Source organism: Labrus bergylta, chromosome 4, assembly GCF_963930695.1.
Source record: "Labrus bergylta chromosome 4, fLabBer1.1, whole genome shotgun sequence".
NCBI lineage: Eukaryota > Metazoa > Chordata > Actinopteri > Labriformes > Labridae > Labrus > Labrus bergylta.
In genome coordinates, this window is record NC_089198.1 from 13,729,062 (window position 1) to 13,743,643 (window position 14,582).

The 14,582-nt window shown below is 41.2% G+C and overlaps 1 protein-coding gene across 1 annotated transcript in view; it reads left to right on the forward strand.

Moving 5' to 3' along the window:
• scn12aa (sodium channel, voltage gated, type XII, alpha a) overlaps positions 1–14,582 on the forward strand; it is a 40,755-nt gene that overhangs the window by 13,030 nt on the left and 13,143 nt on the right. Inside the window, 11 exon segments of the mRNA XM_065953784.1 lie at positions 309–506; positions 590–778; positions 861–1,232; positions 1,362–1,491; positions 2,421–2,659; positions 3,691–3,864; positions 4,021–4,377; positions 8,765–9,172; positions 13,554–13,671; positions 13,764–13,918; positions 14,165–14,338. Of these exon segments, the coding sequence (XP_065809856.1) occupies positions 309–506; positions 590–778; positions 861–1,232; positions 1,362–1,491; positions 2,421–2,659; positions 3,691–3,864; positions 4,021–4,377; positions 8,765–9,172; positions 13,554–13,671; positions 13,764–13,918; positions 14,165–14,338 (2,514 nt within the window).

Genomic DNA, 14,582 nt, shown 5'->3' on the forward strand with positions numbered 1-14,582 from the left:
TTTCCCAACGAATCAAGGGACAATAAACGAGCCAAAAAGAGATTAAATATTGTGCTGAAATTGATCAAGTCGCCAGAGACATGACTCTTAAGCAGTGCTTTTTTTCACCCCTCATCTACACGATTTATGCCTCAAAAAAGAGTGCATAAAGCAAGTAGAAGTAGTTGTATAAACCAAATGGGTTATAACACTGACTCAGCTGTTTTTAACTTGAATTGCTCTGTGTCATTCACTGAATTGTGAAACAAAATATAATGTTATTTTCCCTTAACCTGTGAATTTTACAAACCTCATGTCCGCTTCTTCAGACCCTGCGCTCTGCAGGAAAGACCTACATGGTTTTCTTTGTGCTGGTGATCTTCCTGGGCTCCTTCTACTTGGTCAACCTCATCCTGGCTGTGGTAGCCATGGCTTATGAGGAGCAGAATCAGGCAACCATCGCTGAGGCCTGGCAGAAGGAGAGGGAGTTTCAGCTGGCCATGGAGCATCTTCGCAGAGAACAAAGAGTAGGTGCAAACATTCAGCAAGGATTTTCATTTTTTAATTTCTGCTTTTGATTTACAAATAAAATCATTTTTTTTGTGTTAAGTTGGCAGCAAAAAGACTAGCACAGGAGACAGACTCTGTGTTGTCCCCAGAGATGTCTCCGTTCTGTCTGAAAGCAGCAGGAAGTATACGACGGAGCAGCAGCAGAAGAAGACGATCGCACAGGATGCTGTCGGAGGAAACACCTGAGGAAGCTGCTGAGGAAAAGTTTGACCCACTGGATGAGCCAATGGTACATCACTGATCATCGCTCCCACTTTTTGATGACCCTATTACAAGCTGCAGGAGCTAATGTATCCTCTGTGTCTCTGCAGCCTCCACTGTCTCCCCTTCCCGCCCACCCTCTGCTGGCCACGCTCTCCTCTCACCCCCTCAGCACCAGGAGAGGAAGCCAAGTCAGCATCTTCAGCGCTTTCAGGGTACGTAACAACTCAGAGGCCGACTTCGGGGATGACGAGTACAGCATTCATGGCGACGCCTTCAGGAGCCGCACCAGTTCAACAGCCACACCCTGGAAGAGACGGACGGGCAGCGTTCGGAGCCACTGCTCCCAAATCTTCACCACCAACCTCAACATCAACGGCCGACTCAACATCTCCCTGGACCAGAACGGAGTCACCACTACAGGACTTCATACTCCTAACTACTTACCGGCTTACAGCATGGAGAGGGTCAGGGAGGATACAGTAAGTGAAAAAAATATGTTTTTATGAGGATGTAGTATTCTTATAGTCTTTCTCTCTTAATAATAATTAATAGCCCACCAAATAAAAGGAGTCTTTTTTGTACTGTTTGGGTGTCTTCCGTCTACCCAGACGCCCTTCAGTACAGAGGAAACAGTCCCCAAACCAATCCTCCAGCCTTCCCCATCTGTGACTGAGCCTCGTCCAGTGACCAGGAAGAGAGGCCTGAGCTCCGTCAGCTTTCTAAGTGAGGCCATGGAAGGTGAGTCCTTAAGAATATTAAAAGAGAAGATTGGGGAGGTACACTTTTTTTCTCCACTTTTTAAAGAACAAGATGAGAAGATTCAAGCAAATCTCTTATGTATGTATGCAAATAATATGTTATCAAAAAGACAAAACTCATCACAAGGACGGCTAAATCTTACTAGTTAAGTCCTGAAAGTGCTTTTATCACTTTTTTAGAACACTTTTTTTTAAATTATTAAAGTCATTTTTTATAGGGTTATGTGGCAGACTATTGATAATCCAGAGCAGTACTATCTTGGACCTAGTTTGTCATGTATCTCTCTGTGAAAACAGCTTGTCATTAGAAAATCAGTCAGTTGTCTGAACTCCTTGAAAGAGGATTTTGTTTTGCCTGCGAACTGAACCAAACAAGCTTTTTCCCCTGTTCCTGGTCCTTATTGTAGGCTCAGCTAACCATCTACTGGCTATAGTTTCACATTTACATACAGAATTACAGATGTGGGAGTAGTATCCTTTGCATCTTCTCAGCCAGCAAGCGACATACCAAATTCCCCAAAAAATAGGAATAATTCCTTAAAGTTCCCATCAAATGAAAACAGGAATTTAGTTTTTTATATCAAGTATGTCATGCACTGAATTTGTCCTGTTTTCCAATATCTTGATGTATAAAAAAAGATTTTAAAGAAGTATGTTGAAGACTCATTTTGAATCTGGGAGCAAATTCCACTTTTGCTTCTAATGGAAAAACTCAAATTTTAAGCCCCTCCCCCAGAAAACACAGGACCTGGCAGCTAGCTGGATGTTAAGGGTTGTCGCCTCGCTTGTGTTTGAAGGATCTCGCATTTAAGTCCACTGGTGTTTGCAAAGAAAAAGGGAGCAAAAGGGAAAAAGAGTTATTTAACAGAAAGCTGCAGATGAATCGTTCCCTTTGGTGTCTCTTTGCAGAGCTGCAGGAGTCGAGGCAGAAGTGTCATCCCTGCTGGTTAACTTTCGCCAAGAAGTACCTGATATGGGACTGCTCCCCCTGGTGGCTGAAGATAAAGGAGTGGGTGAAGTTCATGGTGATGGATCCCTTCCTGGACTTGGGTATCACCATTTGCATTGTGCTGAACACCCTGTTCATGGCCCTGGAGCACTACCCCATGACAGAGGAGTTCAACACCATGCTCTCAGTGGGAAATCTGGTGAGGAATGATGGGTGGGAGGGCAGTTTTCTAGCATTCGACACATTTTCTCTTGGAAGTGCTTTTGATGAACAGCGAAAAATACTGAAAGCATCAGAAGACAGTTGAGAGGAAACAGAAAAATGATTAATCCAGATCATTCTTTTATGGTTGGTGCAGGACTTTAAGTTCAGGTTCTGACTATACGTGTCTTCAAGAATAAAAACAAACTTAAAGGCAGACAATTTAATGTAATAACTTTTGGGTTGGGTTCATCAAGCTGCTGATGTTTATGATGTGTAAAAATGTCATGTGCTTTCAAACATTTTAGGACAATCCTTATTAGACTGCTTTGACATTTAGCATGAACTTTGTCCTTCACAATAAAAGGCTACTCTGTGTTTTTAAGTTAGTGTTTTTATTGCGGGAGGACATTTTGACATATTCTGCTAATTGTAGCATCCTCAGTAACCTGTTACAGATGGAAGTTAGCATACAATGAATGACTTGAACATGCTCAGGCTTCAGTCCACTGGTGTTGAAAAGGGAGCCTCTTTAGTGGGATAAAAAAACAGCAGGACTATATATGTAAGAAGAATTTTTTGCTGTTTAGATTTTTTCCTTTGCCCTTTACGTCTGTAACCTAAAGCTCAACTTTAAACAAACTTCAACCCGCTGTCCCTGACAGATCCTATTTGACCACTTTGGAGTCGCTTAACAGCCTGTAAACAATAAAACATACATCTGATATATTAGTTCCTTGCAAAGTTGTTATGGAGAACCTGTAAGCCCAACTTTCATTTAACTCTTTGTTTCCAACAACTTGAGCGGTTAATTCCTTGCATTTCCTAAAAGCAATGTTCACCAACTATTCAGGCAAATTGTGTCTCTACTATTGTACCACTGTACTTTTATGTATCAGAGCTCTTTTAGCTGAAAACCACAGCCTACTGTTGGGTTGATTTGAACAGTAAAATATGCAGCTAAAAAGAGATCAATACAATTTAAATAAATACCATTAAAACCTCTCACTGTGTTTCTGTCTTTTCTAGGTGTTCACTGGGATCTTTACAGCTGAGATGGTGTTCAAGCTGATTGCTATGGACCCTTACTATTACTTCCAACAGGGCTGGAATATTTTTGATGGCGTCATTGTTTGCCTCAGTCTGATGGAGTTGGGTCTCTCCAATGTGGAGGGGCTATCTGTCCTGAGATCCTTCAGACTGGTAACGGAAATATTAAACTCTCAGTTTTGTACTGGTGTACCATTGTATTACTTTTTAAAATGCAATAAATGAAAGGTGATGGATCAGACGAAGATGAGAATGTAAAAGTTGCTAAATTATAACTGAAAGATTTCTTCACTTTGTTCTCTTCTTCAGTTGCGAGTTTTCAAGCTGGCCAAATCCTGGCCGACTCTCAACACTCTCATCAAGATCATCGGCAACTCTGTGGGCGCTCTGGGGAACCTGACGCTGGTGCTGGCCATCATCGTCTTCATCTTCGCTGTGGTGGGCATGCAGCTGTTTGGAAAGAACTACCAGGACTGTGTGTGTAAGATCTCCATCGACTGCCAGCTGCCTCGCTGGCACATGAAGGACTTCTTCCACTCGTTCCTCATCGTGTTCAGGGTGCTGTGCGGCGAGTGGATCGAGACCATGTGGGATTGTATGGAAGTGGCCGGGCAGCCTCTCTGTATCCTGGTGTTCATGTTGGTCATGGTCATAGGGAACTTAGTGGTGAGTACTTAACTGGAAAGTTATGAATCATTTTACATTTCTGTCATTCATTTCCTGAAGCCCAAACCAAGATTTATTTTCTATTGACAAGGATTTAGGGGTAACCAATATAAAATATAATATAATAATTATAGGAAATAGACAAAGCCTAATCCATCTTGTTCTTCAATACACACCAGTTGGCCACAGCGTTTCCACAGGGTTAATTATTGTAATATTACAAAAAACACTGTCATGCAGACTATCTTGCTTTAGCCCCCAAACACAAACATAAACACATCAGCTTCAATACCGTCAAGAGCAAAAACAGCTGTTGTCTCAGAATGAAAAGTGTCTATAGACAGCTTGATCTGGCCAGCCTGTGCTTTTGTTTTGGCAGCTTTCAGCAGGATGCTTGTCAATAAGGTTCTGTATTTATCTGGGACTGATTATGAGTAATTATGGTAATATGGAAATTAAGTTGGAAACTCAACTGTGTAAGTTAATTCATCTGAAATAGCTTCTACTACAACTAACATATCTGTTTTCTCAGGCATTTTAATTTGGTTGATTGACCCTCCATCTCTTCGGTCATTTCTCTAGTTTTTTTCCTTTTTCTGACATTTGCTTCAAATGCATGTTTAGTATTCTCTACGAGACAAAAACTCATTTTTTTTTCCTTTACTGGCAAACTAACCACAGTGGACTCATCTTTTCCAGTAACGTAAACACAGCTCTTTGGGCTGCATGCCGTTGATGGCTTTGACTGAAGGTGATCTGACCAAGCATTGTCAGTGAAGTCCTCCTCCAGCTGATGGTTTGGTTTGCTTTTGGAGAACAAAAAGAGGCTTCTCAATATATACTCTACACTATTTTAAACCAGTTAAGACTCCTCACAGTAGGTTAAATGTTCATTTGACATTTGTAGTTCAACCAGTGGGCTTGAAGCAGACAGTCAAAGATAAGCTTGGGAGGGCTGAAAATGTTCGAAAGCCAGACTTAAAGGTCGTAGGTTTTTGGTCTCTTTATTGGATTTGTTGGCAATAACATAAATACAGGTTAATGCCAACATTATCCTTTAACAATATATGAAAACAGGAAGTCCGTCTAGAGAGAAATCCAGTTGCATGTCAATGCAACCAACTGGAGCTGCTTTCAAATCCAAATGATGATGTCATGAGTAATCAGGGATTACGTTGCACCAATGAGGATTGGTGATTCCATATTATCATTAATGGGACATCCTTGAACAGTCGGTGGATCGTCATGGTACATTTTTGCAAACTCAGATTTCTGCCTAGTTATGATGGATCATGCATATTTACCTTATTGCTTCTGAATACTGATAATGTGGCTCTGTGACAACATCATGCTAACAGTCTTGCAGATTAGCATAAGCAAACTTCAGAACAGATCATGTCTGGACGACGTATAGGCCATCTGTTGTCTCCACTAAGTATGTATTATCTGTACATGCTACTGTGCTAACTGTATCCATATCACAAACACGTGCTGTGCGAGGGCAGGTTCTCTGCAGCATCATGTCCAACAGGGCTGAGGGTTTGATCCACTGCCAATGAACTCCTTATGCATTATGGAAGGGGATGAGACCTTAGGACTGTACAAAGGATCAGCTGACACCACTGGATGTTCTTCAGACATTTCAGCAGGTGTAGATTTTCACACGGGATGAAACATCATTTCATACAGATGTTTTTATAGAAAAACAGTTCATCAATGTAACAGCTCACACGCTGTGCAGTAGCATGGATATGTATATTCATCCATCCACCCGTCCCATATGGTGATTTGTTGTCCAGCTGTGGGCTGTAATCTAACGTTAATGAGGACAAAAAAAAAATCCCGGAAGTGTAGACAGCCGGCTGCCAAAGAGTTTATTCATGGTCAGTGTGCTTTTTCTTTGAACGTGGTGTCATTGTAGTTGATGCTGATTCTTGACATTTATATAACCACACATTGCTGTGTTTGTGGAGTGAGTAAAATCTTTTTCCATTTTATTATTATAATCATGTTTTTTTTTCTCCATAATCCATTTTCAGGATTTCTTTTCATTTTATTTTTGCTTAGCCTTAACTGCCGGCCTGATCCTCAAGTGTTATGCAAGTCTAGACAAGAATTAAAGTGCCTTGCAGCTATTCCATATCATGCTCTGTACTTATCTCAATGTTTTCCATCCATTATCTTTAACGCTTATCCCGTCAGGGGTCACGGGTGACTGGAGCCAATTTCAGCAGTCAATGGGCGAGAGGCGGGGGTACACCCTGGAGTCTGGACTGTTCACCAGTCAAACACAGGACTGACATATAGAGACAGACAACCAGTCACACTCATCCTCAAAACTACGAGTCACCAATTCCCCTAATGAGCATGTCTTGGGAGGAAGTCGGGAATACCCAAAGGGAACAGGAGAAAGGGCCTGATCGATGGGGATTCAAACTAGTAACCTTTTCCCTGTGAGGTCACAGCACCAACCACTGCACCACAGTGCAGCTCCCAAATATTTAAAAAAACACAAACTCAGTTCAAACATTAGCTACAACACAATCAACTCTGTCACCTTTTTTATGCAGCAGGGCTTTAAAAAATAGAGCAAGGCTTTGAGCGTGGAGTTTTTGTGGTTACAGTTCAAAACTTTCTCCCAGCATGCCTTCTGTTCCCCTCAGCCTTATGAAGCATATGCTCTGAAATATATACGTCTGTCAAAAAAGGAATGAAAACCTTTCTAGTTTTCTAAAATTGTTATTGGTGTTGCCTGAATGATAACTGACCCTTTTTTAATGCAAATATATATCCTAACACTTATTTAAAGGATCAGTGGTGGACTATTTGTAGAAAGGTTTGTTTTGGTTTATTTCCCCCAAAATGAAGGATCGCTATGTTTTTATAAGCTTAGAGAGAGCTCTTAGTATCTAAAGACTCTCTCTTCAAAGCGATCCACAATTTTTACAGAAATGAAAAAAGGACCAACAGAAAGAAACTCTAGAGAGATCTTTTTACATGTTCTTGTTACTGCTGTAGCTGTTCATTCACACTGCTCCTCTGAGTCCTGTTTGTCTTTACAGAACTCTGTGATTTTCATTTCAGTTTCATATAAACAGGTTAATCCATTTACTCAGCACATGAGCCACACCTGAGCCTTGCTGCTCATGTGCTACTGCAGCGCTGAATAATAAAGAGATAAGGAGGCTCACCTATTTTTTTGTTGACATTATACCAAGAATAATACACCTTTGACTACAGTTTAAATGTCAATACTTGTAGAATATCACACAGGAAAAGAATACTTTTTTTCAACTCAACACTGCCTGTATTTGTTTCAGATTTCTGTGTCAACTAATTATGTGGGGAATCTCTAATGAAATTAAAGCAACACACAAATATTTACCATCGTCGACACAGGTAAACTGAAACGGAAAACACAGGGCTGGGAGCAGCAGCTCAGCCTGTGCTCCAAAAATATGTCTGAGCGGCAGCGGCGGCTCAGCGAGTCCGCTGTCATGCTCTGCTCAGGCAGGCTGCATGAAAGAGCAGTTTTTAGAAGTGTGAAATCTGCCATGAAATGATTGTGAACTTCATTATATGCTGTGCCAGAACGCAGCCCCCTCATAAGAGAAGCAAACATTAAAGGCTTAATCTAAAGACACTGTTACTTAAAGTCCCCCTCCTTCCTCCAGCTCTAACACCATTACTTATGAGCACTTTTTTACAGTTTCTGGATGCAGACATCTTCAGTGAATGTGTTGTCTGGTCAGGGTAAAGAGCAGATCACAAATGCTCCTTATAGAGTTTAATGGACAGAAACATCCTCCACACATGAATCATGGGAAAGCTGTTTATCCAAGGGATTATCCAGGATGCTTAGGGGCGAGAAGGTCAGAGGGCATTCATCACTAATCATCTGCTCATGCTCCCCATCGCTGACTGGCTCAGTGGCTAAAGATGATCCTTAACAACTGTGCACATCGCTCATGCACACAGGCAGTACACACACACACACACACATGCAAAACATGCTACTGTGCTGCTCTCTAAGCTAGTAGACAGATTACTTAGGAGTTTGTTGTTTGGAAACTTGAGTTCAGTGTAGCATAAGAAAATCCGGGGCCATATGTTTCAGAGCGTAGCTGGGGAGAATATCCTCCTGAATCTACAGTGCAGGATTTTCCAGTGTTAAGAAAAAATAAGTGGGATATCATGTAATATATAAGGATCACTAGTGCTGCTGTTTTCAGGCTAACCTGTGCCCTGACAGCTAAAGAAAGATCAATGTTGATTAAAGCACAACATGAATCCAGCATAATTTACCGTTATGAGGTTTAATAGATAAAAAGGGATTATTCACTTTTTTTCCAAATCAAACAAAATGTCCTATATTTTCTGTCGACAGGTGCTGAATCTTTTTCTGGCCCTGCTGCTCAGCTCCTTCAGCTCCGACAACCTCTCTGCTCCAGACGAAGACGGTGACCTGAACAACATCCAGATCGCCATCGCCCGTATAAATGCCGGCGTCTCCTGGCTCGCCACGAACATCTCAAGCCTCTTTAACCGGAGCTTAAAGCGCAAAAAGCAGATAGAAAAGGAAGCAAGTTTGGTCATCAAGCCAGTTGGAAATCACGTCGAAAGCAATGGGGGAGTATTTGGATGCTATGTAGAGAAATACATCATACCAGAGGAGGACAGCTACATAACAAACCCAAACTTGACCGTTATTGTTCCCATCGCACCCGGAGAATCCGATGTGGAGTTTCTCGAGGAGGAGGAGGAGATTTCTGAGTCTTCAGAGGATGAAGACAAGGTGAGTTTTTAATTTCCATATACGGGTGTATGTCTCAGCACCAGACCTTAACCCTCATATTGACCGTTGTTCTCGTCTTCTGGACCAGTTTTCTTTTCTACTCTAGTAAACATATTTACAACATCTAAAGAGTAAATTCCTACCTCCTCACATGCTGATCTCTGGTTCATTGGTTGAAAGCTTGACATGATCTGGTGCACTACAGTACCATTTTAAAGCAGGGGGTTATGCTTTTGTTTGGTGATGGCAAGGTAGAGGCAACACAGTCACCAGAATCGATACAGCAAGATGAGCAAAAAGGATGCTGTGAATATGAAACTCTAAATTAACCTAAATCAACAATCTAGACGGCAAATGGTAAGTTGACTGGAGCTTCTACAATGTACAATGTACATCACTTTTCTAGTCCTCTGACTACTTTTTAAACTGTTTCTTACAAACACCCATTCACACAGTGATGGCAGAGGCTGCTATGGAAAGAGCCCGCTAGTATCAGGGTTGCCAGGTCTGTGTGACAAAACAAGCCCAATGCCGGAAATCAAAATAAGCCAATAAAACCTCTGTCAAGACTGCGCACGAGCGTGAGGGCTGCCTCTGTGTGTGTGAGTGTGTGTGTGTGTGTGTGTGTGTGGGCACAGCAGGTCTGTGTGTGTATTTTTGAGTACATGTGTAATTGTTATTGGGATATATTCCATGTGTACCTGTTTTGTCGATTTGGATGGATTTTTGCGTTAAAAAGGTGGTTTATTTATTATATTGATTTTTATTATTCCTTTACATAAAAATGTAATATCAAAAATAGGGCAACTTAACCTGCGGACAAAAAAAAAACGACAGAAAAAAGTATCCGAAAACCCTCAGACTTGGCAACCCTGGTTAGTAATAACTTATCCATCCAAACACATTCACTCGCCGCTGACACAGCGGGGGGGGAGCTTGGGAAACAGAGCTAACTGTCCACTCATTTACACACATCTAGGGATGTAGGGACAACAAATGCAGAGTTGAAAAAAGCTTTAAATCATATAACACTGGAAATCACTTGCTGAAAAAAATTGGCTTTTTGGAGCCAGTGGCCAGTAGGGGAACTGCAGTTAACAGCACTCCCACCTTTTCAGCACCAAAAGTGGCAACACTTTTCACCTGCCATGTGAATATTGAGAAATAAAATAAAAAGGGAACAATAAATGTATAATGTGTCTTAGCTTAAGAAACATCACATCTGTCACTTTTTTTTAAAGATACAGAAACTTTAAACTTGGTGCTTTGTTTTAAAGTCTGGTTATTTCCTAATGGTTTCCCCCAAACACTCATGAGCAGTATACTTCTCATGGGGAAAATAGGCTCTATGTGGGAACAAATATTCTTCCTTAGTTGATTTATAATTGGAAAGTAAGTTGATGTTTTTTATGCTGAATTGACCTGACCTGTTGATTTCACGATTATTTTCTTGTTATTAAACTTTTGTCATTGTTGTTATCGTAAGAACTGTACTTGTGTAAGAAGTAAAAAAATAAAAAAAATAAAAAAATAAAAGCAAAAGTAATTTTACATATTTAAAAAAGAATGAGACCAACAGGCAGACCTACATGAATTAAGCCTCCGATTGTTTGCTGGCTTTGTGCCACAGATGGTTCTAGAAAACGTCTAAAAAGTTCTGTCAAAGGGGGCACAGGCAGTGTGGATGAAGGGGGGGGGTGGGCTGTGAAGGGGGGGGGCTGTGAAGGCGACGGCGGTGTGGAAGCTCTCCGGACACATAAGCTGTTGATCTGTCAGACAGTAGGTGAACTCTTAATAAAGACTACTGTCCTGGTTGAGCAAATATATCTTGGCAATCCAGATGTTGCATTTAAGTCTGAACAACTGAGTTAACATCATACAGTGAACATCTGGCAAAGCGACCTCAATAACCTCAGCTGTATGCAGAAGAGATAAATATAGCAACAAAAGATATCGGCTTTTGGACTTCACAATTCAGAGAATTACTTTTCAAAGAACACATCTTTACATGTCACAGTATGAAAAGTGTTTATAAATGACACATTAGTGGTGGCTTAACTCAACAGGCTGCTTCAGTGTCAGGGTCATAGTGCTATGCAATGACAAGTCTTAGTGAAACTGCCTTTGTATGAAAAGGTCTCTGTAGTAAAGTTAGGTAGACAGTTAAAAAGACATGCTAATCTACAGTGTATAATGGTACATAGACTTGAGTTTAGGGTTCAGTGTCTTGCCCAAGGACACTTTTACATGTGACTGCAGGAGCTGGGGATCGAACCCCCAACCTTCTAGTTGACAATATTTGTTTGTTGTCTTTCCCAACATAGACGATCTTCACCTCCCTCATGTCAACACTGTAAATATGAAGTCAGCTAACTTAGCAAAGAGACTGGAAACAGGGAAACAGAAAGTCTGACTCAGTGGATATGACACAGTTTTTAGAGATATCACTTAGATTGACACAGCTGTTTGATGGGGGGGAGGAATTCACAGCTGTTTTGAAAAAAAGAATCCACGTTTCATGCAAGCCCCCTCATGTTGTATTGTCGTATCTCTTCCCCTGCCTTTTTAAAATCTGTACAAACACTGAAGAACTGAGATAATGTGTTGTGGTTTTTTCCAGGAATGATGTGTTAGCCTGTTTCTTTACACGATGCAGGTACACTTGACATTCACATGAGGCTAAATTTAAGATATTTTATGTGGGGGCGCTGGATGTTGTACACCCTAATGTACAGAGGCTATGGTCCTCATCGCAGCAGCCATCGGCCCTCTCTCTTCTCCGCACGTTTCCTGTCTCTCTTCAGCTGTCCTATCTGATAAAGGCGAAAAAAGGCCCCAAAAAAATGTATTTAAAAAGAAGATATTTTATGTGAAAAATCGAGCTTCAGAAAAGCTGTTAGGTCAATTTTGTTGCCTTTTTTCCAAAGCCAGGCTGGTTGTCGCCTTATTTTCTTTAGTCTTGCTGAGTCTAAAACCTGCTGGTGTTCTGAGCAAAAAAATTGAACTTCCTAAAAACACCATCTAATCTTTTTAAATTTAGAAAGATATCACTTAGATTGGCACAGCAGTAATATTTAAGACGTTAGTTGACTCTGACTAAGCGCAGTTGTGTCAGAAGTGTCACTCCGGTGCTTTGTAATATTAGTGAACATTTGGAGCGCTGCATGGTTCAAGCTTTTTATTTATTTTATTTTCTAAGTATAACCGCCAATGAACAGCCTGGATTAATCATGATCATTTATTAAGCTGATCATGTTGCCTCTGATCTCGCTGTCCAGTCGCCCTAATCCTTCAACTTGTTTTTTTATATTAGAATATCCTCCAATAAATGTTTAAAGAATGAGTGAATAATATTAGCTTTTTAATTTCTTTATTTATAACTTATTGAGTTCGACCACAAAACCGTCAAACCAACCTTCTCTTTAAACTTTTTAACACGTTTATTAATTGAGCATCCGTCTCACTTTCTCTTGATCGCGCTTCCTGGTCCTCCTGGATTCCTCCGTCTCTCATTGGCTGAGGGTGGGGGTTTGTTGAGGTAGAGGGTGTGTCTCTGCTGTCCCCTCTGGCAGGCCGACAGCAGCAGGCCAGATGTGGAGCCAGGCCCCGGCAGGACAGATTATACTGACACAGCTGAGCAGAGCCAGGCAGGCTGCAGTATGGCGCGCTCTGTTCCTCTTTCTCTGCCGTGCTCTGCTCCACATCACACCAGAATTAGGCATCAGGGGAAATGGAAATGAAAAAAAAAAAAAAAACTCCTTCAGCCCTCCATCAGCTTAACAGGCATCAGCAGCTGCTCAACAGGAAAGGAGGATACATGCTTAGAGCTTTTAAACACTAAACGGTGCAGATATTGGTTAATAAAACATAAACAATGTATTTAAAGACAGCAACATCCCAGATCCTACTTTTATGTCAAATGTTGAATCAATAAAATGCCATTGTTACACTTTCTCTGCTCTGTCTTTGACATGCAGACTGGTTATACTGGTAGTGGTCTCCAGGTCTTGTGGATGCTTTTTAATGCTGGATTAGAGTACCTATCGGTTTATAGGATTGAAGCTGCACCTCTCACCTACAAATCATCTGAAATGTGTTGCTGTTACAACACAAGAAGATCTCATCAGAATGTATTATAAGATTGAAAGGAAAGGCACTTACATGTAGGTGATCTGGCTTTGATGGGATAAATCCACGGGGCAGAAGACGCAGCGACACAGGTTGATTTGGTTTGAAACTGAGAAGTATGGAGTACACATATGGTCACGCCCCAGTCAGTGATGTCACATCATAATCTGTTTAAAATGACAAATCAGATCTAAAATCAACGTTAAGCTATATGAGAAGTTGGTTGGTCACTTTGATACGTTTCACTTTTCAGGAGCAGATCAGCCTATCAGAGGGCAGCACGGTGGATCTGAGGAAGCCTGGAGAAGAGTTGGACAACTTCTCAGAGCTGGATGAAGAGAGTATGGAGCCGGACGAATGCTTCCCAGAATGTGAGCATTAAAAATAAGCAGAATAACTGATAACATACGTGTTAATTAGTGGTTAGTAAAATGGTGTGTGTTTGTTTTTTTTGCTGGTTTAGTTTGCATGAGGCACTGTCAGTGCTGTCACATCGACACCACTCATGGTCTGGGCCAGGCCTGGTGGAGGCTGCGGAAGACCTGTTACCAAATCGTGGAGCACAGCTGGTTCGAGACCTTCATCATCTTCATGATCCTGCTAAGCAGCGGAGCCCTGGTAAGATTGCTATGTGCCATTAGAAAGATAAAATACTAAGCATTTTTCAAAAACAACAATAAAATCCCTAAGATTTCCGTCTTGATTGATTTGATGTCAGCCATGATTCCTGACAGGAACTGAAGAGTGTGGTTCAGTGCTAGGGCCATTGTAAAAGGCTGTCTGTGATGTGTGCAAAGCATAAAGACAGAACTAAACAGATGGCTCTGTCTGTGTGCTCACACTGCTGTCCCTCCTCTGCTGCAGGCGTTTGAAGATATCTACATCGAGAGGAGAAAAGTGGTGAAGTTGGTGCTGGAGTCCGCTGATAAAGTCTTCTCTTACATCTTTGTGCTGGAGATGTTCCTCAAGTGGATCGCATATGGCTTCAAGAAATATTTTACCAACTACTGGTGCTGGCTTGACTTTCTTATTGTTGACGTGAGTAGATATTTCACTGTACCTCCTACGATTTTGTTGCATGAAAACACAGGATCCTGGTATTGAAAATATAAACATGCAGATCATTTAGTTTGAACAACACTCAAACAATGAGGCTTTTTATGTTGGGGGGATTTACACATAGGTAGGTGTCACTTTTTAAATGAGATTGTGCTCTTCTCGTCTTGATAAGCTTCTCCTATTTACATTTACACTGCACAACTACACTAGAAACAAGGAGATG